This window comes from Varanus komodoensis, unplaced genomic scaffold (genome assembly GCF_004798865.1).
Source record: "Varanus komodoensis strain SLA01 unplaced genomic scaffold, ASM479886v1 scaffold124, whole genome shotgun sequence".
Lineage (NCBI taxonomy): Eukaryota > Metazoa > Chordata > Lepidosauria > Squamata > Varanidae > Varanus > Varanus komodoensis.
In genome coordinates this window covers 546,369-570,705 of record NW_025335359.1, presented here as the reverse complement: position 1 = coordinate 570,705, position 24,337 = coordinate 546,369, and the positions used below count along the sequence as shown (strand labels likewise).

Genomic DNA, 24,337 nt, shown 5'->3' with positions numbered 1-24,337 from the left:
ATTCCAGCTGAGCTATTCAAAATCGTCAAAGATGATGCAGTTAAAGTGCTACACTCAATATACCAGCAAATTTGGAAAACTCAGCAGTGGCCACAGGATTGGAAAAGGTCAGTTTACATTCCCATCCCAAAGAAGGGCAATGCCAAGGAATGTTCAAACTACCGCACCATTGCACTCATTTCACATGCTAGCAAAGTTATGCTCAAAATCCTACAAGCTAGGCTCCGGCAGTATGTGGACCGAGAACTACCAGAAGTACAGGCAGGGTTTCAAAGAGGCAGAGGAACTACAGATCAAATGGCCAACATACACTGGATCATGGAGAAAGCTAGGGAGTTCCAGAAAAACATCTACTTCTGCTTCATTGAATATGCTAAAGCCTTTGATTGTGTGGATCACAACAAACTGTGGCAAGTTCTTGAAGAGATGGGAGTACCAGATCTTCTTATTTGTCTCTTGCGAAACCTGTACACTGGTCAAAAAGCAATAGTGAGAACTGATTGGTTCAAGATTGAGAAAAGAGTTTGGCAAGGCTGTATATTGTCGCCCTGCCTATTTAACTTATATGCAGAGCACATCATGAGAGAGGCGGATAAATCACAAGTTGGAATTAAGATAGCTGGGAGAAAGATCAACAACCTCAGATATGCAGATGATACCACTCTAATGGCAGAAAGTGAAGAGGAACTAAAGAGCTTCTTGATGCAGGTAAACGGGGAGAGCGCAAAACCTTATTTATTTATTTAAAACTTTTGAATGCTGTCCCCCATGCAAAGCATCTCAGGATGGCTCACAGTCAAAACATTAAAACAATCAATATAATTACATACATTAAGACAACCCAAGTGGTAAAAGCAATAAAATGTGACTGTTACATTAATACTAGTTTTTAAAATACTGGTTAAATAAAAAGGTTTTGACCTAGCGCCAAAAGGAGTATAAGCTTGGTGCCAGGTGAACCTCTCCGGGGAGCACATTGCATAATCTGTACACCACAGAGAAGGCCCACAGAGAAGGCCCTACTCCAAGGAGATGTCCTTTTTACCTCCTTCAGGGAGGGTTCTCAGAGTAGGGCCTCCCTCGCTGATCCTAAGAGGCATGAGGGCATATACGGAAGGAGACATTCCTTCAGGTATCCCAGTTCCAAGCCGTTCAGGGCTTTATAGGTCAAAACCAGCACCTTGAATTGGGCCCAGACTTCAACTGGAAGCCAGTGGAGCTGGTAGAGGACTGGCGTTATATAAGAATAATGACTGGTCCCTGTCAGCATCCTGGCCCCTCTATTCTGTACCAGCTGAAGTATCTAGACCATTTTCAAGGGCAGCCCCATGTAGAGCGCATTACAATAACCCAACCTGGAGGTTGCCAGAGCATGAATCATCATTGCTAGTCAGTCTTTGTCCAGGTAAGGATGCAGCTGATGGACCAGCCAAAGCTGTAGGAAAGCACTCCTTGCCACCGCTGCCACCTGGATTTCCAGTGACAGCTCTGGGTCAAGTACTCCCAAGCTGCGGCCCCTGTCCTTTAGAGGGAGTGCTATCCCATCCAGGACAGGGTCAAAATCACTTACCTGGAACATCGATCCACCTACCAGCAGGATTTCTGTCTTATCTGGATTGAGGCTCAGTTTATTGGCCCTCATCCAGCCACTGCTGGATGAACCTTGGTCAGGCACTGGTTCAATACAGCCACTGCCTCACCTGGAGTAGACGTAACAAGAGGTAGAGCTGGGTGTCACCAGCATACTGGTGACTCCACAGCCCAAACCTCCTGATGACCTCTCCCAGCAGTTTCATATAGATGTTAAAGAGCATGAGGAACAAAATAGAGCCCTGAGGAACCCCATGGCAAAGCTGCTATGGCACAGAGGTACAGTCCCCCAGCACCACCTTCTGGAATTGGGTGGTTAGGTAAGAGCTGAACCACTGCCAAGCAGTGCCCCCAAACTCCTATCCTGGCCAGCCTATCCAGAAGGATACCCATGGTTGATGGTATTGAAAGCCGCTGAGAGGACCAGGAGAGCCAACAGGGACACACTCCCCCTGTCTCTCTCCCTGCACAGATCATCATACAGGGTGACCAAAGCAGATTTAGTACTGTAACCGGGTCTGAAGCCGGACTGAAATGGGTCCAGATAATCTGTTTCATCCAAGAGTGCTTGGAGTTGTCCCACCACCACCCACTCTAACACCTTGCCCAAAAAGGGAATGCTGGCCACCAGTCTAAAGTTGGCAGCCACCTCTGGGTCCAGAGATGCCTTCTTCAGGATAGGTCGGATCACCGCCTTCTTCAAGGCAGCAGGGACCCAGCCCTCTCTCAGTGAGGCATTGATAACCTTTTGGACCCAGGGATCAATCCTGTGACTTCTTTCAGCAACCAAGAAGGGCAAGGGTCAAGAAGACAGGTGGTAGGGCCCACCATTCCAAGCACCTTGTCTACCTCATCAGGCTGAAATAACTGAAACTCATCCAATAATGATGGACCAGATGGCGCTCTGGACACCTCCTGTACTGGAACCATATTAACTGTGGAATCCAGCTCATGGTGAATCTGAGCAATTTTTTCCTTAAAATGCTGGGCAGTCATCACAGCAGGCTGGGGAAGGTGTAACCACTTCTTTTTCTTGGCCGGAATGTATTAGGCCTTGCACTTCTCAGAAAAGCTCTTCTGGACGGCACTGTGAGGAAGCAATGGAAGCGGAGAACTGCCTCTTCACTGCCCTCACCACCACAGCATAAGCTCAATAATGAGCACGTAAATATGTTTCGTCAGATTCGTCCCCAGAGTTGGCTTGAAACTCAACATTAAGAAAACTAAGATCATGGCATCTGGTCCTATCACTTCCTGGCAAATAGATGGGGAAAAAATGGAGGTAGTGACAGATTTTATTTTCCTGGGCTCCAAGATCACCGCAGATGGGGACTGCAGACAAGAAATTAAAAGATGCTTGCTCCTGGGGAGGAAAGCTATGGCAAATCTAGACAGCATACTAAAAAGCAGAGACATCATTCTGCCAACAAAAGTGCGTATAGTCAAGGCTATGGTTTTCCCAGTTGCACTGTATGGCTGTGAAAGCTGGACCTTAAGGAAGGTTGAGCACCGAAGAATTGAGGCCTTTGTATTGTGGTGCTGGAGGAGACTCTTGCGAGTCCCCTGGACTGCAAAGAGATCAAATCAGTCATTCTTAGAAGAGATCAACCCTGACTGGTCTTTAGAAGTTCAGATACTGAAGATGAAACTCAAATACTTTGGCCACCTAATGAGAAGGAAGGACTCACTAGAGAAGACCCGAATGCTGGGATCATTTGAGGGCAAAAGAAGAAGGGGACGGCAGAGAATGAGGTGGCCAGATGGAGTCACTGAAGCAGTCGGTGTGAGCTTAAGTGAACTCCAGGGGATGGTTGAGGACAGGAAGGCCTGGAGGAATGTTGTCCATGGGGTCATGATGGGTCAGACATGACTTTGTGACTAGCAGCAGCAACAGCAACAACATTCTTGGGTATGAATCTGTGTGGGTTCTTCCTCAGCAACTAAGTTCAGAGGTCACATGTCACAAGTTAAGAGAAAAGAGCAACCAGAATTCTTGAGAATGATGGATCCAACACCACAAGAACTCAAATTCTACCCTTGTGTGGCACTTCAGGCAGCCCTTTGTCAGGCATAAAGTCCCCCTGAACCCAAAAGCTTGACCTCTATGGACACAGAACACAGCTTCAGAGGGAAGCGATAGATTTCCATTTCACAGTGGTGCTCATAAAAACATACCTCAATCTGCTTATCCTGGAACACCTTGTGAATGCTAGTGTTGAAGGCAGAACCAGAGAACATGGAGGTAATGGGGTAAGTGAGGTCCAGCACTGTTGCAAACACTGAATTCATGTTCTGTGAAAAGAATAGATGTGTTAGGACAAGGACATTGGACAGAAAAACTCTAAAGATCAAAAAGCTGGCTAAAGAGGCAGTAAGTCAGACCCATGAACTCTGTAAGGATGTGCTTTCTTCTTTTCTCCTAACCTCTGTTTCAGAATCAAGGAAGCAACTCTGATAGGCATGGACCTGACTCAGATGAAACCTCTTCTCTTGAGCTTACAGCATGCATGGGCAACTGGGGGTCCTCCAGACATTTTGGCCCATCAGCCTTAGCCAGCATAGATAGTGGTGTGGGGTGATGGGAATTGTATGGTGGAAGGCCACATGTTACCCACTCCTGGCTAATGTGAGCACAATGCTGCCAAAAAGAGAAAAGTAATTCCAAGTAAAAAGCCTAAAAGATAACCAAGAGAGTATGAATTTTGGTATGTGTAATCTGCATGGTAGTTAAAAAAAGTTATTACAGCATGCTTCCTGTATGTGGTTGAAATTATGTCTCTTCATTAGCAAACAATATCAGCTTATGCAGCAAATAATCAGAGAAGGGCCATATATTCCATTCAATCAGGTATGAAAGGCCTGCCTGGACTCCAGGAGGCCCTTTGCTGGTCTGCAACCACCTCCTCTGTATCTCGTCAAACATTGCCTTCACAGACTCTATACACAGGTCCTAAGCACTCTGATCACTGACACTGCTTCCACTGCTTCATTGGGAGTTAGTTCTAAGAACCAAGGTAGAATGCACTAGCTTATTAGTTAGGGAGGTTAACTCAGTGTGAATATCTCCTGGAATGGCAGCAAGTTCTTACTGTATCTTCAGTTTCGTTATTAACTATTGTTTTACTTATTTTTAAAAGCATGTTATCATTTCATATTGTTTTATATAGCTTTTCCAATACCTATTTTAATTATTGATTCTCAATACAACATATTTGAACTGCATCTTACATATTCTTATTAATATGCATATTAAGTTTTAGGAAAATCAAATGTTACTGGATGCACAGATAAAACTCTGGTAAGAAGAGAATCCATAAAGTCTACAATTGTAGGCTCCAAGTATGTTTTTCCAGCAATCCATCAAGAAAGGTAATTACCATACCCAACTCACTGCCTTTCATCCACCTGAAATTCTTTGATTGAGGCTAAAGAGGAGAAGATATAAACTCATGCATCAAACACACAATATCCCTGGTTGAAATCATTATAAAGCACATTGCAGCTCCTGTCTGAGCTGCCAGAGGTTTGCTTCCAGCATTTTGCTAGGCTGACAGTGCAACCCTAGAATGTCTACTCAGAAGGAAGTCCCACTGGGCTTAAGAGGACTCACTCCTGCATAAGTGTTTACAGGACTGTAGCCAACATTGCTTCCTTTAAGCCCCCCTCTTCCCACTGGTTCCAATACTTGCTCACTTTGGCCCACTCCCTGGCTCGCTGCTTGGTGCGCACTGCACTCCTCTCCTCAGCATAGAGGGCACCAATGAAGGAGCCAATTGAGGTACCTCCAATCAGGTCGATAGGGAGACCAGCTTCCTCCATGGCCTTGATCACCCCGATGTGAGAGCAGCCCCTACAGGCAAAGGAAGGACCAAGCCTTATGTAGCTCTGGTTCTGGAACACATAGACCAAATTCAACATGCAGTCCCTGCACCATGACCCCTTGGCTCTCCAAGAAGAGAGAGGAAGCATTCCCTGCTCTTCTCTAGGCAAAGAGAATTGTGTTGGATCTTCAAAGTGGCCACCTAGTGGTGCTCATCAAAAATTCATGCTTCCATGTTGAGAAGGGCAGGACTCCAAGCTTGTGTAACTTGAAATGGGAAAGAGAGTGGAGCCCGGGGGTTTAGCATACAGTTGTGAAGGAGCTAGGCTTCTCTTCGACAGTGGCTGGAGGGAAATGGCTTTCCAGTTCTTGTCAGAGTCTGGAAAGCTGCATAGAAGCCCAGCTGCCACCCTACAAATATTCTCTGAGTTCTTTGGAGGAAAATTACCTGGCCCCACCACCGCCCAGAACCAAAGCAATTGTGTTGCCTGTAAGAACTCTTGCCAAACGGGAGAAGTCACTATGACGATCTGCAGTCTTCTCAAAGACCTTCTCATACATTTCTCTCTGTGGTAGGAAAAAGAAAGAGTGAGAGAGAAGGCACAAGGCTACCTCTACCAATCTTAAAGAAGTGGGATCTGTGAGGTGAGGGAGGTTGGAAACTTGCCTTTTGCAATAAAAAAAGTCAATTGAGATTGGGCATCTCCCCTTGATCCACCCCACTGCCTATCAACTACCAGTGGGGCTTATCTAACCTCGGTATGACAAAAACTTGGCCCATGTTCCTTTGGTGCTTCATGCGAAGAAGATGCAAACCAAAGCAGGCCCATGGGGAAGGGAATACTGTGTCGAGGAAGACAGGGATGGTGCTCCAGTAAGCAAGGAAACATGACACCTGTGGTCTAGGATGGCAGCTAAAGCAGAATAATCATGGCCTGGGGCTGAGTAGCATCCTCAGAAGAATGGGCAGGAGAATCAGTGTGGTGAGAGGGAAATGCATAAAAACACATTTCATTGATACCAGCTTGTTGGGACTTCGCCGGGAAAAGACCCGCCGCCGACATTTGATGTGTAGGTGTCCAGAGCACCAGCTGCGCATGTTCAGCCACTCTACAGTGCGGGCAGGACTGGGACCATCCTCACGGTGCAGAAGGATGAGCTGCTTCAGAGCTCGCACTGCAGTGTTCTCCAGCATCTGCTCTAACTAGGCAAAGAAGAGGTGGGGAGGGGACAGATGAAGTCTCCTCTCTTTGCTCCCATCCCGGCATGTCAAGTGGGTTCCAGTTAATTCTCCCTTAATCTCTCTCATCTGCAAGGAGGTGCTACCATGCCCAAGAAAATAAAAGGCAGAAAACTACGATCATTACAAAGCTTGATGTGACTGGATGGTAGAAGCACAAGTAGGGCAGCACCTTAGCACAGAACCAGCATGGAAGAGACATCAAGAAGTACCCTTTGATCCATTTTAGATCTTGACTGTCTCCCTCAAAGACCAACACAAGAACATCCACTCTGGTCGTTCTATGGCACTAGCAGCATGGAAGCCACCCACCCATTCATCCATCCAGCTCCCACTCCTGCTCTCCCTTCCCAAACAAGCAGTTCTCCCACCCAGCAGGTGCAGCTTCACTTTTGTCATGAGATGCCCTTTACCTCGCCCAGTGTGGGCTCCTGGTCACCCAGGCCCACGATGAGAATGCAGTCAGCTTGGCGGATGCAGCGCACTGTCCAGGGAGTCAAGGTGTAATCAGTCTGGTACAGCACGATGCGGTGGATGTCCTCCTGCTGGGCCAGCCAGCCAGACAGTCGATATTCATGGATGCTGTAGGGACATGGGAGTCTTGGTTCTCTTGCGATCTCCTCACTAGCCAGCATTTGAGGTGAGGCAAGTCAGATGGAGACTGTCCAGAAAAGCAACCTTCTGTCTCCTTTGTGATCTTTCAAAGTGCATACCCCACTACCTTTTGCTTCTGCAAATACTCAGCGCTCATGGGGCAAGCTGTTTTTTCATGGATGGGGAATGTTGCACTGTTACTCCCACCATCCCTGACTTTTGTAAGGGGTACACCTCCCCAGGGTTTGGTGCCCCACAGAGCCCTCTCACTGGAGGACACAGTCAATACCAGAATTTCATCAAACCAGATGAAATCCTAGACTCAGGCTCCACTGGCTGAGGGGCTACAGCACTGAAGGAAGCCCTGTTCTGTAAAAGCAAGGAGTGGGAGTTGCAGTGTTGCCACGGCAGACATGTCAGTGGAAGACCTCAAATGTGCTAGAGGAACATTCTGCCAGTGAACGAGGGCAGAGTCAGGGTAAGTGCTTATGCTGTGTTCTTCAATCCCTGGCCTGGCCCCCCTCAGTAGCAATTACGCCATTTTAGCTACATATTGTTAGCACATGTGCAGGCGCGCACACACACACACCTACCTGTCCAGCGCTGAGGCTCCAAGACGAGCTCGGATGATGTCACTAGTGAGTAACAGAGTTGGGCCTGTGAAGCCGGAAGAAAATTGGTCATGACCAAAGGAGCCAGGGCTGAGCGACAGCAGAAGAGAGAACACAGGCCACGCTCACCAATTGCATTCAGTGCATGCTTGAGTTCCAAGGTGAAGGCTGCCATGGGCACATCATCACACACAGGAAGGACCGCTACTGTTGAGAGGTTACTGGCTGGGTTGGTCAGCTCTGAGCTGGGGGCCATGGCAAGACCAGAACCTGAAGACAAAGGCACACTGTTCATTGGGTTCAAGGGTTCTTGCATACCATAGCAGCCTCTCTCTCAAACCCTGCATGGGAATATTTCCTGAAGTCACAATACAGCAAAGCGGGAATGCTCTGTCCAGAGACCAGCATGTGGCTGGCAGAGCAGTATTCCTACCTGGGAAAGGGCCACGTAACTGCTGCAAGTTTCCCAGGATCTTCTGACTTAGCAGATGAATAAGACGGGTAACAACCTACATAAGGCAAAAGCAGGTTGGAAAGTCAAGGGAAGACAAGTAGCTGGATCTGTGGCCTTATTTATAGCTTGGTCAAAAAGAAAGCCCTTTGGCTTTTCCCAGCTTTGAAGTGATACTACTTATGTGGTATCTTGAACCTTGCAGGATCCTGAACCCTGAATGTTGGCAGCAAGACCAGCAAGATGTGTTGGGGTCAAACCTGGCTAGCATCGAAGTGTCTTTCTACCACTGAGATGAAGCATGTCCACAACAATCCAAGAAAAACCTTGCAGCATTAAAAGTCTTGACTTTGTTATTCTGACATATGGATCTCAGCCTCTCTCGGTGTATCCAATATGTTCAAAATGAAGATGACTTTGAAATGAGCAACAGGACCAGAACCTCATCAAACCTCTGTTTTTGTTAATCGCTCACTAGGGAATTTGCAGTAAGAAGAACAGTATTACAGTTTTATAATGCAAGACAAATCAAGCAGTAAAGTAGAGCCTCTCCAGTTTTTGTGCGCATTGTGGATTTATTTTTCGGCCAGCCTTCCCCAACCTGATGCCCTTCCAAAGTGCTGAACACTGCCTCCATCATCTATGCATGCTTATCCAGTGGGGTGATGCAAGCTAGAGATGTACTGGCTTGGGGATTCCTTTATGATGTGCATTCGTCTCATCTTTAGGGTCTATTTACCAGACTTATAATGCACCCATTCTAGAGATACCCATTCCAAAATCTGTAGAAAAAAGTTTTCAAACTAGCTGTTCAATTATCAGGTGCAAATTTCAGATCCATTTGAGTTCCTAACTTGAAGAAGTGAAATGAAAATGCAGCATTTGCCCTTCTTAAATGTATAGTTCCTGATCACCCACCTGAGGATAACGTCGCTTAATGTTGCTGAGGGTGCCTTCTGGGAGCTTGGCCAACTCCGTGTCCCTCACCGCATGGACAGTGGTGGCCCTAACTTGGTGGGTCAGGGCTTCTACCTGAAGGCACAACACACACAGGCACACTGAAAGGGAGCAGCTCCTCAGATGCTACTGTGTTTGCACATCCCTAACATTCTGGCAATAACTATTTTGGGTCTAAGTACAGAATAAAGGGTATTTTGGAAGGGTCATGATGGGCCTAAAGCAGAGATGCTCAGCAGAGGTATTTGTTCAGAGCTTAGGCCAAAGCAAGAGTCTGATCTTGTGGCTTGAGCCCACCTTAAAGAATGAAAGGCAGCACAAACATTTGAGCTCAAGCTGCCAGCAGTCTCTTGATTATAATGACCAGTAGTTGGGGCCTTGTTCTACAGCAAGTAAGATGCTATTGAGATCTCCTCTGGCTATTTTCCAAAACCCCTCGTCAGCTTCTAATCCTGCAGAGAAACATCACATTTGTCTAAGCATCTCTGCAGAAGTCCTGGTGTTGTGTCACAACAGAGGCCTCTTTTCAGCCATCATCAGAGCAGGCTAGAAAATAGTGAACCCTGATGGGTTCTCTGTTAAAATCTCTTTTGGTGTCACTCCTACAAGGAGTCTCTCTAGCCCAGCTCCCAGAAATCCCCAAGAGGCCTCACGCAGGCTCTCAGAACTTTTCACTCCAGGATGACCTGCTCCCTGGGATCTGAGCCCGGCTGCACCCTCTTTTCACCCCACATCAGACCATAACCATTTGTGCATGGAAGGAGGGAATCAGGGGTGGGCACAGCCGCATCCTGCAAGCTGCAAATGGAACAGGGATGAGCATGCTAGACAAAGTACCCCGAGTTTGTGCCAGGACACTCATAAAGCAAGTGCCCTGCCTGTGGCCTTTCCCACATTAGCACTCACCACTCCAATGAGGTCCCCACGCCCATATTCCCCAACCAGCTCCTTCTTGCCATTGCCCTTCTGGATCACAGAGCGCAGCCGCCCATTCAGCACAATGTAGGTGCAGTCTGACTTGTCACCCTGCCTGGGGGAAAAGGAAAAGAGGAAGGGAAAAACACGCATCAGATTGGCTATTTGTTTTTATGCTATTTAAAATTATTTGTAGGCTGCCTTAAGGATAAAACCCTCTGAAGGCCATAAGGAAAATTGCCTTCCCTTTTCCTTATACTTTTAATTTATTTATATATATTTTTTATTTACACACACACACTATATATATACATACATACACACACACATATATATACATATATAATATATATATAGAGAGAGAGAGAAAGAGAGAGAATGTGTGTTTATATTAATATAATATATATTATATACTCACATATTACACACACACACACACACACACAATAAAATACTACAAAGCAGTATAATATGGATTACACCAATAAAACCAGCAGGACACTGGGAAAACCAGTGAAAACAGGTGAATCTTCAGACCCAGGACTGAAAAGGTCCTGTTCCTCATTCTTAGCAGCCCAATTTCCTCGTAATGGTGAGGAGCACAAAGCTTCCCAAGCAAGGCCCTTTGAACAGCTTTTTGATGGCAGTGGCATGATGCCAGATCAGCGCGTGTCACTGTGTGATTGAGGTCTACTGTGGTTTCATAGCAAGTGATGGCGGTGCACTTGCTGAAGCTTCTGCCTGCATCCATTTCCCCTTGTTGTGGCTACACTGAAGCAACAGGAAGAGGCCCAGAAGCTCCCTGCATGGAAGGCACACTCAGAGCCCCACTCACATCTAGGATGGGAAAGTGTCTCAGCAAAAAAATGAGAACTCTAGGGAGAAAATAATAATGGAAATAAAATGAAATAAGGTGGAAAGGGGATGGGAGACAGTGCCCCCCCTACCTGTAAAGGGCCCGCCCAGCCTCCACAGCCATCCAGTCGATAGCGAAGTCCATCTGACGCACAAAGGGTGACATCCGCGCTGCCACAGTATGAGCAACACTCAGCACCACACTCGGTTGTTCTCGCATAATTCTGGAGTGGGGAGAAAGGCAGGTTGCTTACCTGTAACTGCTGTTCTTTGAGTGGTCATCTGTGCATTCACACACATGGGTGCAGCACATCTCCCAATAAGGCCTGCTCATGTTGACAGTGCCGGGCCCGGTGAACCACCATTTTGGCCTAATGCTTTTGGTGCTAGAAAGTAATTTCCACAGTTGCTACAGGTGGGAAATGGTGGTGCCCACATGGCTGCCCCAGCTTTGACCTCGCCATGAAAAAATGCACTTCAGGGGCTGACAGTCAGATCTTGCTGCCCCAGCAGCCCTAGCCAGCATCATCAATTGTGAGGTCTGACGGTAGCTGCAGTCCAATATCGTCTGAGGACCACAATCTGCCCACCCTGGCTTAGTTTTGCAGTGGCTGCTCAGTTCCTCAAGAAAGGTACAGCTGCGGTTTTAAGCAATTCCTCCTATGAGGAGGGCAGCCAGAGTCTCCTGTGGCCAAGAAAGCTCCTCCTCCCCTCCTTAATTGCAGCCCTGCAATCAAGCCATTGATGCACTCTGGCCTTTTTCTTCCATTCTGCCTGTGAGGTTTCCCACCTGACACCCCCACACCCGATCTCGAATCAGGAGACAGTGCGGTGGGGGGCGCTCAGGTTTGCAGAACAACTGCATGGGGGAAATGGCAGAGACAGGTGAGCAGGGAGAGAAGCCCGGCACTGGATGGCAGACACACGCCTGCGAGCACGTGCACATATCACCCACTCATAGAAGTCCGACTTGGAGATCTTGAGGAACGTGCAGTCGCGGTTGGCCTTGATGGTGAAGATGAGTGGTTCCCCGGTGAGCACAGCCAGCTGGCCCACCATCTCGCCAGGGTGTGTCAAGAAGAGGCAGACATCTTCGGCCTTGTCGATCATCCTTTGGTAAACATGAAGGCAGCCCCACAGCACAAAGTGCAGGCTGACATCCTGCCAAGAGAGACCGGCATAAGCTGTGCCACCCTCGGAAAATAAGCTCACTGCTGCGTGGGATAGAGAAAAGGGGTAAGGTAGAGAGGCCCTTCTTCATGTTCAGGTTTAATCTGCCTGCATGTAGTTTCATAGCACTGTTTCTTGTCCTGCCTCTGAATGCAGAGAACTTGAAAAAGATTTCAGGAACTGTTTCAGGGTGTATAAAGTATATCATATAAAGAAAGGCAGAAGGAACTGAAGTGTGTGAGAAGAAAAAGGTAGGGGTTGGAAGTGATGCAAGATTTGCTGATTCTTTTTAAGAAAACATGTCCACTGAGCCTTGGATTCCAAATAAAAATCTGCTTCTGCTTCTGCAGAGGCCTGGATTTAATGTAAAGAAAGTGCACATTCCCTACTCCTTTCTGGATTTGCGTTGCTTATACGAGTTCCCTCACCAATTAATGGCTTTTCTTTAATACCACAGGGAAGGGGGCTGCCTATAATCACTGCATCCCTTTTCATCTAAGCCAGGCAGCTTTACCAACTTGTATGCCACCAGTGGTACTTGCCTGATCTCCTTGACGGGCAATCACTGTCCCAGCCTTGGCATGGTGTAGCAATACTCGGTTGTTCAATAAGGAGGAATCCTACGGAAAGAGCAGAAGAGTGACAATGGGTGTCCCACAAAGATTACCAGGTCAAACGCTGCCGCAGAAACCAGTGCCCCCTAAACCTGGCAGAGGAAGGGGGAGAGGCACCAGGCCAGCAACTGCTCTTACGGCACATGAAGGTTCTCAGCCTGCATTGCTGACCTGGAAGAAGAGGGCAGAATGACTATTCTGAGCAAGGAGGAGAAAGCCCTGCCAAGCAAGACGGAGAAAGGAGAAGTCTGCAAAACCCCTGGTCTGACCCTCACTATGGGTACTGTACTGAGACCGCCTTCCCTAAGCACTAATACTGTGACCATCTGAAACTAGATCTGACCCTGGGGAGTGCAGTTCTCTCAAGGCCTGAGGGTCACCCTTTCCCACAGCTCCAACCTAGATGGTCAAGGTTTTGAAACTGAAACAAGTGAAGGTGCCTCAACCTTATGTCACATATTAGGAGACAGAATAGCACACTGATGTCCAGACGGCACGTTTAGTCCAACTGAAGGAACTGACCCCCCAGTCTAGGCAATGTTGGTTCACACATTACCCCAGCATGTGGAAGCTTCTGCAGAGCGGTTAACGTGCACAGGTATTTCCCAAGTGAACAGCTCCACAGCCATGCTGCTCAAATGGAGAGTCCATGCAAGAATACGCAGCACTGGGGTGCTCAGACGCAGTGCAAGGTGGGGATCTCTGCAAGAACCATGTCTCTTTTCCTACCCGGTGTGGCACCACCATCATGCAGGAGCACTTTCCAGCAGCTTCCACATGTCTGGAGTAATGTGTTAATTGGCCCACTATTACGTAGCTTTGGGCGAGTAACTTGCGTGTGGCCACAGTTCTTCCTGTATGGAAAATGGGAATAACGGTGACCAGGAGTCTTACAAAGACTAGGGGAGGTGCTTTAACGTGAACCCCATCCACTGGAGCAGAGATGGCCTCTACCTCAATCTTCATAAGCTTGACTAGCTCCCGCTTGGCAGCCTCAAAGATGGCACTAGTCTGTCGCCCTTGGTATGGGCCAAAGGGGCAGTTGCCAGTTGCCGAGTCATCCTCACAGTAGTTGTAGCGGTAGATCCCAGACGGCTGCTCCTCCACTGTAACCGACTTCCGTTCCCGGGGTTCATGGGAGATGGACTATCAACAATGGGAGAGAATAAGGTAAGTTCAGGGAGGCAGAAGGGTCAAATGGCCAGCTGTAGGAAAGGCTTTCAGAAAGGGAGGTCTAAAATGTACCATCTCTCCCAAGCAGGCCCAGAAGGGGAGGCCTGAAATGTACCACCTCTTCACCCAAGCAAACCAACCCAAGAAATGTGCCAGGGGACCCTTGTCTGAATATCCAGCACAAGCATCTTCAGCAGCCTCATCTCCCTCTAGGCTGGGAGGATCAATCCACGGGCACCAGCAAAACATTCCAGCCAGTGGCAAAGACCTACCCGGGCAAAGCCAGCCAATGACACAGAGCTGTCTTCCTGAAGGGACACTGAGATGCGGCCACGTTCATAGGCCATGTCAAAATCTGAGCGGGGGCCCTTCTGGATCCCTGGATGAGAAAAGGGCAGTGAGGTGAAGTCCCATATCACACTAGGCCGGGCAAAACCTCGAAGAGGGAAGGGAGGCTTACCTGAGATATCAACTGGCATAGAGATGCAACGGCTCAACTGTGGGGCAGCAGGGGTCTCCAACAGACCAGGCTTCAGTGAGTCACCTGGAAGTATAGGAAACTGCCACTCACCAGGCATCTGATCCACCATGTTGATGAGAGAACCCACATTCTAATATTCATACATGCCAAGGATCGTAGAAACTCCCCCATGAGAAGTTTATTTTGTACTTGTGTTCACTTTTAAATCATCCAATAATCCAACTTTATTAGGCAGTGCACAGTAGAGCAAAACATAACTTATGAACAAGATATATTTCTGCCCATGTATAACCAGCTTAGATGTCAAGTAGTGCTAAGGCTGAGAGGGTACTGCAAGGAAGAAAGGGAGGCAAGGCAGAGAAAACAGAGTAAGGTGGTAGCTGGGATAACATGGGGGGCGTGTTGGGCTCCCATCATGTTGGCCCAGCAGAATCTAGTCCTCAGCAGGAGCATATGAGCTCCCAGCTTCACTAGTGAGGGGACACTGTTGATGCAGAGTGCAGACATGTGCCTGCTGCCTACGCAGTGGAGTACTGAAGAGTGGCTGTTACAGCTTTCCCACTAGGAAAAAAGCCAAATGCTGCTATTCAGGGCAAACTTGGCATAAGGGCAAGCTCACTTCATCCCAGACACTGGGGAGCACTGTGACAGGGCACATGCCAGTCCCACTGACCCTGGCTGTGTCTCCAAGCACATCTTTACTGTTTTCCACAGGAATACCTGTCAGCTTTCCTTACCACCTGTACCTCACCTGTAGTGGAGGCAAGAAGGCCAGCTGGGACAGGCACCCATCAGGCGGCCAGCTTTGGCTTGAGGGTCAGCATCTAATGGACCTCAGATTCAGCTACGGGGAAGGGGCTTTACCAGAGAGGAGACACAGGCAAGCCTGTGCTTCCCAGAACTAAACATTTTGCTGCTGGCAAGGAATTCTATTTTCTATAGAAACAGAAAAGCATCCCCACTGATTCACTAATCCAGCTAAGATGCACTTACCCTGGTCTCTCGAGGAAATGTCTGGCTGCCTGACAGCACCATCTCTAGCATCCTCAATAGAAGAGGCACTGATGACACGCTTGCTGTGGCGGATGGGACTGGTACGGGAGGGGTGGCTTGACTGGGGGAAAAGCCTCAGGGGTTGCATCTCCTGGAGATGGAAAAAAAAATGCTCAGGACCATCACACAAGTAGATGGGAAGCTCCGGGATGAGGGCTGCCTAAATTTCTTGTGCTTTGAAATCCCACCCTCTCTATTGCAAATGTTTGAACACAACCTTCCTCAACTGGGTTCTCTCCAGATGAGTCAGTCTGCAGTGTTCAGGCAGCATGGCCAAGAGAATGATGGGAGTTGTAGTCCAATACATCTGGAAGGCAGCATGTTGGAGAAGACTGCCCTAGAACAGTGGTGAGGTGAATGCATTCTGCACATTCTCAGAGAACCCTGACTGTTACTGCCCACATTCTAGGGATGAATCCTCGCACTGAAAACAAGTTCCAGGTGGCAAGAAGGTGGGTGGAGGGGGAAAGTTTTTCAAAAATAGAATCGAGGAGGACAAGATGTGTGCAGTAACTCACATGGCTGAAAAGTTCATTTGTCAGGCCAAGGTAGTTGTGCAGGGCCAAGAAAGTGACTCTCTGCAGGCGCACCATTATGATCTGAAATTAGAAGTAGCAAGTCAGAGCAGAATATAACAGGTAGAGGTCTGCAAGGCAGCAGGGATGCAAGTTCCCTGATGAGTGCCAGCATCTGGCCCATGGTGGGTTACAAGCCCAAGGAAAAGTTAATCCCTAGCAAGAGAAATGCCTGTTAGTTTCTACTGGAAGAGTCACCTCTTGTCCTGAGTGAGCACACTGCAGTAGATTCTGAACAGGCCTGCCTTCGCTTTCAGTAGAGGGCCACGTTAGTCAGATAACAAGAGTGTAGGGCTCCTTAGCACAAAGGACATGCACAGCCCTCTGGGGAGCTGTGAGCAAGTCCCAAGCAAAAGCTCTTCTCCACCACACCTTTCACAAGAACCAAGCAATTCATGAGTGCACAGAAGTGCACAGAAAGGAGGAAGGGCAGTTGCAGAAGAGGGGGAGAGAAAGTGAGAGAAGGACCATGCTCTGGGCATGATCATCAGATGCTCACCTGCACCACCCGGACAAGGCTCTCAGGGTACTTCTCAAAGACAGCTGAGAAGGCCTCCACTGGGAGACGCAGCACTGTGGAGTCTTCAGCCACCCGTGCAGATACTGTGCGGTATGGCCGTTGGTGACCCTGTCGAAAAGCCATCCATGACATCGAAGAGGCCCTTAAGAGAATGCTTGAAGGGGTGGGAGGAGGACAGAGCAAGCACACCAGATGCCCCATTCTCAGAAGAGAGGGTGGGTGGCCCTAGTTCAACCTGCCCCCACTTCACGGGGCCAGTTCCTGCTGCTTCAAGTGGTGCATGGTATGGTAGAGACTTGGCTGATACTAGCTCAGAGACCGGCCCCCAAGTCAAGCCTCATCCAATGGGGCCAGAACCAGAAGGGGTGAAGGGGTAATAAGAACTGAGTGGGTTATCTGGGTCAAGCTGAAGCTGCTTAACATTCTGGGTCTCTGAAATTCCTGAGATGCAGGGTGCTGGAGGAGAAAGAGGGCTGTGACACCCCATTATTTGTAGAACAAGATCCTACCGTGATGACGTCCAGGATGCTGAGAAGACTATGGACGCTGTCACCAGGAAATACTTCCTTCACAAGGGTCTCTTTCCCATCCTGGATGACATACACCAACACTCATGAGAAGCTAGTCATGGTCAAAGGCAGCCATCACTTCCCCTCAACTCAGGCCTTTGAGCCATGAGCATCACAGTCTCTGGTGTTAACCCCACTGAAACACATGGGTGTTGTCAGTAGTTTTGCCCAGCTGTAATCATCCCAGTGGCGCTTGCTGTGAGGAGATTGCTGGGTTCCGCCACTCATGAAAAACTGGGGTTGTCCCATGGAGCACCTGCTCCTTACCTGTTCAGACAAGAAGAGCTCTAGCTTTCCATCTTGGACCACATAGATGCTGGTATCAGGCTGGCCAGGACGAAACACATATTCACCCTGCTGACACTGTTGGAAGGTCATGTGCTTGCACAGCTCCAGGAACAAGGGCTTCTCAAAGTGGCCCAGAACCCTGCAAGAGAGTGAGGGGGCACCTTCACCACAACATCCCCATCATGCCACTCTGTCTGTGGTAACACACTGAAGATATGCCTACTACACAATGCCCAGCACACAATGCCCAGCACACTAACAGGCTAACGAAGGCATAATAAACCAAGCCTTTCACTTTTGCATTCAATCATGCACGCTCAGCCATGGTACAGACTCCACATATAAGCTTGAACTAGACAACTTTCTAATCGGGTGTACATTTGTCTCCTCCTGCCTTTTCCTTCGAGTCCCCTCCGATATCCACTTATGCCAAGGAATTAAGTCTGAGAAACACACTGACATTAAACAGAATCCGCATATGAATGAAGTTTGGCTCCTAAGGTAGCTAGCTTTAATATCCACATAACCCAGAGAATCTGTCTGCTGTTACTTTAAGAAATCACATAGGCTGGAAGAAACCGCATGGATAGCCAAGCTGTTTTTCTAACACAGGATGAGGTGATGTTTAAAATACAGTGGAGGGCAAGAAAGGCCTCTCCCGCAGATCTCAAGGGCCGGGCGGGCATATATGGACCCTTAGGCTTAGTGATACGTTATTTAAAATTCTTTCAAAACATGCTCTTTTCAGAAATTCAGGTTCTGCTTCGTGGTAGTGGACATGACTGGAAACAGTATTTCCCAGGTTCAGTCCCTGAAGTTGTGGGAGCACCAGAGTCATGCAGAGTGTTGCCAACACCTCCCTAGATCTGGAAGCCATGCTTCATATAATCCATGAAACTTTCTGCCAGAGTAAATGTGCTCATCTTTTAGGTGCCACAAGGCTCTTTGTTGCTTTTGCTGCAACAGACTACCATGGCTACCCAAAGATCAATCATGTTACTGGACACCTCAGAGGCAGGAGGAAAAGTCACTAGTGGTGGCTCCACAATCCCCTGTGGTACTAACATTGCAGGGATCTACAAAGTGGGAAACAATCTGGTAGTGCTGACATGGAATGTATCATACATATCACAGATGAGCAATACTAGAGGAGGAAATGTGTTAGCAAGAGCTGGGACACTGTCCCTCTCTAAGTGGAGACACCCATGCAGAGGCACTGTCGACTTGCCTTCTGTATTCCTGAGAAGAGTTAATATCCTGCAAACAGAGTCAAGCCTCTTTGGCAGAGCAGAGGCACGTTCAACTGGATGGTAGCCCTAGAGGCTGCCGTGCCGGGCCGTGTGGCTTCCATCCAGACCCCAAGCTAAGCTAACATGGACCTGCAGCACATACTCACCGCACATTCTTCAGCATGTATAACACCTCTGAAGGGAGGTGGGAATTGGCTACATCAAACTCTGTGAGATCAGCCTCCAGGACAGAGGGAGGTGGCTCCTTCAGCTGAAGAGTGGGAAGCTCCTTCTTGATGCGCAGGATCCTGAGGGCAGGGTGAAGCAGCTGAAATTCCTGTGCAGGCATCAGAGCAGCCGACCTCCCCACAAGGAATGGGTGATACCCACGCTCACATGAGAGCACAAGCCATCCATCCCTCCTCTTTGCGAGGAAGCAAACAAGTGTGCACCAACCTTCCCTCCATACTCGTTTGGAGGAGGTGGTGTGAAGTGGTTGTCACTCCATTTGGGAGAATTCACCAGCTTTCTACTGGGGGCGGGAGGTAGGTATGCATGCTTCCAAATAACACAGCTCAACTTTACGACCAGAAAGTGACAACCACTTCACACACATCCCTTGAATAGGTCCTCTATTTCATCTCCAAATTGCCACAGGTTCACTATGGCTATTTCTAGGTAAGCAACATGCAAGCTTTAAGGCTCTTTTTTCAAATAAAGTTTCTAGCTCTCATTGTCACAGAGAACATAACAGCAGAACTGTAACAGATTAAGAGAAACATTCAAAGAACAGCCTAGTCTCTCTCTCTGTGTATGTTTTTGCACATATGCATGTATGTGTGTGAAAGAAATATAGTTACATCTGTAGCAGTCAAATACAGAGGGATACTTACTTACGTTGTCCACTGAGAACACAACAAGAAGTCTTTAAAACACTGGAAGTCAGGTAATCACAAACGAAGTTTTTCTAAAAGTAACTGATGCCTCCAGAGGGAAGCTTCCTGGGAAGCTTTCAGGCCTCTGCTGGGGATGGCTTAAGTACAGGTAAGTCTGCGTTCTCCTTGGGGGTTAGTCTGGGTGCTTCCTTACTGGGTGGTTATTCAGTAGCAGAACCTGCATCCATGATCCTGGGCTGTGCCCACCCAGGCTCCCCAAAGTCCCAAGGTCATCGTCAGAGATACCCACAGAGTCTTTGACACTCCCTGGACCCACTATCCCATCTTTCCCTACTCTGGCTTATATTCTTACTTTTTGGCAATATTTAGCATCTTGAGCTTCTTCTTCATGCGTGGCCGAGAAGCAGAGATGGTGGTATCTACAAGGGATGATGTAGATTGAGAAACCTGCCAAGAGAGCAAAGGTCATAAGTGGAAGAAGAACCTTACATAGGAATCAGGAAATGGTTATTCCCTTTGGTATGTAACTCTGAAGATATATGACAAATGCCAGCAGGGAAGAGCCAGTCTTATCTAGCCAAATGCAGATCTTTAGCAGCGCCTACCAAAGCTTGGCCTATCCAGGCTATGTTCATGAACATGCCCAATCCAGACCTCATAGAGCGCAGGCAAGCTCCAGGATACGCATATCTGTCCACCGAGACACTGCATTATGCACAAGGCCTTGGCAAACCAACTCATTGCAAAACAGGCCCAGCACACCCACTCTGACCCCCTTCTGGGCCCTGCTCTTCCTGTTACCTTGCGCATAATCTTTCGTCCATAGAACAATACTTTGTCCCGCTTGCGAAATCGATACTTGGGCTGCTCCTGAGCCTGAACATCTACAGGGAAGCCATAAAGGAAGTGACAAGATCAGGAACACAGCAGGCCAAGTCCCCTTCAGACAACCCCCATCTCAGATATGTTTGCTTCCCACAACCAAAAGGGAACTTACTCTGAAGACGAAACTGGCGAATCATCACCAGGATCAAAGCAGCAACAAGCAGCACTGACAGCCCAACTCCTATCACAACACCCAACACCTGTTGGAAAGAGTTAGAGTCTAATGGGAGCATGGCCTGCAGCCTGCTGGAAAGGCTGTGGCCACCTCATTCACTGTCCCAGAGGTGATGTTCTGGCAGCTCCATCCCACTTTATCGAAACACAGCTCTGGCACTGTGCACAGCAGATTCCAAGGATGAACAGGTAGCTGTGAGGAATGAGCTTCCTCTTTGGCTGAACCTGGCAGGAGATGTGTCTACCTCTAGTAAAAGAATGGGAGTGCAGCTGACCAGCCAAGGCCTGAAAGAAACCCTTTGAACAGAGATTCACTAAACAGGAACATTTCCAGGCATGGCCCTCTACATCCTACCCCAACTTGGTGTCCCCCAGATGTGCAGGTATTACATTCCCCTTCATGGAAAGGAAAGATAGGATTTGCAGTAACAACCCATCAGGAGTGTGCTAGGTTAGGAAATGCTAGCCTACCCTTTCATTCAAGGAACAAGGGAACTCAGGTTGTTCCCTAGCACTGGCCTGAGCCCAGCCTGAGAGAAGCACATGATGCCAGAGACTGGGCATGAAGATGGGCTGTCAGCTATAGAGTCCCACTGGGCAGTGCTTTGGGTCAACATTCAATGGTCTGACTGCAGTTGCTGCAGAGCTCCCACCTCAATAACCCACACAGTCAGCTGCAAAATGGGGTGATACTGGAGCTGGCTGCTGCACAAGAAAACAAACCAAGAACCACATATATTGGGATACTGGTGCAGGAATAAACTGCATTTTGCACAGGACAATTCAGCATGCATTATCTTGCCCAGGCAGAGAGATGTGCATGTCTTTCTCCAGTTCTGCTTCCAGGAACTGGTCTTGCTTTCTCAGGACCAGGTGGCACCCTCCCCTTCCTAACACTTCCTTCTGCTAAGCCAGCCTTCCCTCATCTTGACATCATACCTGTGTTTTTGGACTACAGCTCACATCTCCCCCAACCACTAATCATGCTGACTGCTTAGGAGTTTGTGCAGGACATCAGACTGTCAGGTTGGTGACAATAGCGCTGGGCTGTGTAAACACTCATCCTGCTTGCTGGACCATAGTTTGCAAACACTCAACCATCCAGAACATCCAGGAGGCACACCACTTCCTGCTGTCAAAAAGACTTAGAAGGTAGGGCAAAAGGAAGGGGCAAGCAAATTAGGCTTGCTTTGGGACAGGCTACTGTATCATAGAGAAGGGAAATCTTTGCTTGTACAAGCTTTGGGATGAAGAGGGTGGTGAACTAGGAGTGAAGAGCTCTAACTTCCCAAGCAGTCAAGGGGGAAGGAGAATGGGCCTTCCAGTTTTCCAATAGCTTGTGGATGTTGGCTGGCAGGCAGGCAGGCACTCCCCCGACCCCCATGAGACAGGTGAACCGCAGGTATTAAGCACTTTCTAAGGGGGGAAATGTCTTCAGGCTACCAGGTAGAAAGAATTGTGAAGGGCAACTGGGAAGTTTAAGGGGAAAGTTTGCAAGGAGACAAAGCTGATAAGGAGTGGGGCACACACAGTGACAGAGGTGCTCCCCACAGTTAAGGACCTATAAGCTTTGCAAGTGCCTGCATAGCTCTACATCAAGCTAGCGTGTCAAGTCACCTTTGCTAGTCTGAAATGGGGTGGGTCTGCAGCCAGATAGCTGGCCACATGTGGAAGCAGAGCATGGGGCTGGACACAATGACCTTGTATGATCCTTCCAACTCCACTACTGTTCTGCCCAACAACATTCTTTTCTTGTTGATGGAGAGGTTAGCCAGGATGCACAGGCCCTCTGCTTACACAAGCTGGGTGGGAGCCCTTCAACATGGCTTTGCTATATCCTATGACATGCAGCTTGGGCCTCCCTCAACTGGGGGCTGCAATCCCACTTCAGTGACGCTCTTGGCAGTCGCATTCTTACTGCACGGTGGGAAGAACCTACCAAAGGGGTGCCCCGTTTGACAGCACAGCGGTTCTCTTGTTAAGGAAATGAAGTTTGAGCACGGGTTTATTTGGCATTTACATGGCGAGTTTTAGCATCTGAGATACTTGTTTTTATTTCCCCCGCTATCTCTGAGAACCACCCAAAGATGGACTTAGGAAGGACAGGAACTGTGAGCAAACCAGCACAACCCCTTTATACCCAATGACATGGTGATTATTTTGTGACTGTAATAATATTGATCAGGGATATCATTGATCTCTGACTAGTGAGTCTGTTTCATTGGTCCTGCTTCTAAATGCTACTTTAAAAGATTTGGAGTTTGTCTAGGAGTTAATACCTATATGCTGTTAGTTTTCTTCCAAATGAGAAGGATATATTCTGTTTCTGATGGAGCTACATTCCCTCTTTAGAAACATGTTTGTAGTTTGGGAACGCTTCTTAATCCTGTGATGCTCTGGATGTTCAGTCTGCACTGGAAGCAGGAGCCCTTTTTACAAGCTTAAGCTGTGGCTTCTCTGGACAGAGCAGGTCTGGCCACCAGCATTCATTCCCTGGTGACTCCCAGAGTAGATTACTCTAATGCATGCTGTGTTGAGATACCCTTGAATGGGGTCCCAAGAAATTATGAGTAATCCAAAGTGTTCCTGGAGCATGCTATATGGAGAATATCACTCTAATAATATGTCATCTTCAGCAGCAGTTCAACGTGCTTGTTTAATCTTTAAACTGGCTTGGATCAATTTCCTCTTATATCAGTGGGTTTCTGTGCACACTAGCAGCCATCTGAACTATTTGCAAAACCCTTTTAGCAAATTTGAGCCACTTCACACTTGTTGTGTTGTGTTTAATTTTCAGAGTGGCCAATCTAAAAATAAAAGACAAACCTTCCAAGCTTGCAAAACAAAAAGCTTAACTTTTGAAGTTATTACAGGACTGATTTTCCCCTAGTTATATGGATGGGAAAGTGAAACTGTATAAACTAATTGGAGTCCATTTATCACCAGCAACTTCTCAAAACAGAGTAAGAAAAATTAATTACAATTTTGCCTCCATCATCAATTCCATGTATGTGTATACTATTCCAAAAGCACTGTGGTAGCTCTGTGTACATTTCTGTTTGTAAAATATCAGCAAGCCAGTATGAAGGCCAGGAGGAGTCCATTTGAGCTCTGTAATAAATTTTATCCTGCAGGATTGGTTCTGTTCCAAGTTAGATTTATTTTGACAAGGGGTTAACACTCGCATAGTGCAAACCTGTGATGCCAGCAAAACATAACACCCTGTTAGGTTATTAGAACACAGCAGTCCTCTTCTATTTTTTATAATGAGCCCAGTGTTTCATCATCTTGTTTCTCCTCCAGGATCTCCTGATGGGTCAATGAAGAGTGCCTCATTAGTATGTTGTGCCTTTTCCCTAAGTTTGTTTGCCCCAGCAAAAGGGACAGATACTGAATTCTGTATTTTCCTCTGCGTGTGTGTGTGTGTGCATGCTAAAATATTAATATTAACAATGTACTTCAACAGCAATAGAGTTCATGTTAGAATATAGGTCTTAAGGGAGATATAGCAACAGAATCTGTTTTAAATTGAACTGGAGTCATTCAGTGGGATGGTGTAAACTTGTGCCCTGCAATAGCAGGAGGTTGGACCCGATGGCATTCTTGGCCCCCTCCAACAATACTGTTGTATGATTCTGAAATCAACATATACACTTATTTCCAGAGCTAGGGCTTTA

The 24,337-nt window shown here is 47.8% G+C and overlaps 1 protein-coding gene across 7 annotated transcripts in view; it reads right to left on the bottom strand.

Annotated features, from left to right (window-relative positions):
* PNPLA6 (patatin like phospholipase domain containing 6) overlaps positions 1-24,337 on the bottom strand; it is a 71,067-nt gene that overhangs the window by 27,342 nt on the left and 19,388 nt on the right. For all 7 annotated transcript variants that reach the window (XM_044422283.1, XM_044422284.1, XM_044422287.1 and 4 more), the window contains 25 exons: positions 20,599-20,686; positions 20,403-20,485; positions 19,954-20,048; positions 18,873-19,013; positions 17,456-17,615; positions 17,129-17,209; positions 16,599-16,727; positions 16,043-16,123; positions 15,465-15,615; positions 14,451-14,534; positions 14,263-14,369; positions 13,772-13,963; positions 12,746-12,823; positions 11,989-12,194; positions 11,126-11,257; positions 10,170-10,293; positions 9,225-9,338; positions 8,289-8,364; positions 7,985-8,125; positions 7,838-7,901; positions 7,064-7,232; positions 6,432-6,614; positions 5,859-5,977; positions 5,284-5,440; positions 3,766-3,882 (listed from right to left, as the gene is read on the bottom strand). In XM_044422283.1, coding sequence (XP_044278218.1) covers positions 3,766-3,882; positions 5,284-5,440; positions 5,859-5,977; positions 6,432-6,614; positions 7,064-7,232; positions 7,838-7,901; positions 7,985-8,125; positions 8,289-8,364; positions 9,225-9,338; positions 10,170-10,293; positions 11,126-11,257; positions 11,989-12,194; positions 12,746-12,823; positions 13,772-13,963; positions 14,263-14,369; positions 14,451-14,534; positions 15,465-15,615; positions 16,043-16,123; positions 16,599-16,727; positions 17,129-17,209; positions 17,456-17,615; positions 18,873-19,013; positions 19,954-20,048; positions 20,403-20,485; positions 20,599-20,686 — 3,072 coding nt within the window. The remainder of the gene's footprint in view (positions 1-3,765; positions 3,883-5,283; positions 5,441-5,858; positions 5,978-6,431; positions 6,615-7,063; positions 7,233-7,837; positions 7,902-7,984; positions 8,126-8,288; positions 8,365-9,224; positions 9,339-10,169; positions 10,294-11,125; positions 11,258-11,988; positions 12,195-12,745; positions 12,824-13,771; positions 13,964-14,262; positions 14,370-14,450; positions 14,535-15,464; positions 15,616-16,042; positions 16,124-16,598; positions 16,728-17,128; positions 17,210-17,455; positions 17,616-18,872; positions 19,014-19,953; positions 20,049-20,402; positions 20,486-20,598; positions 20,687-24,337) is intronic.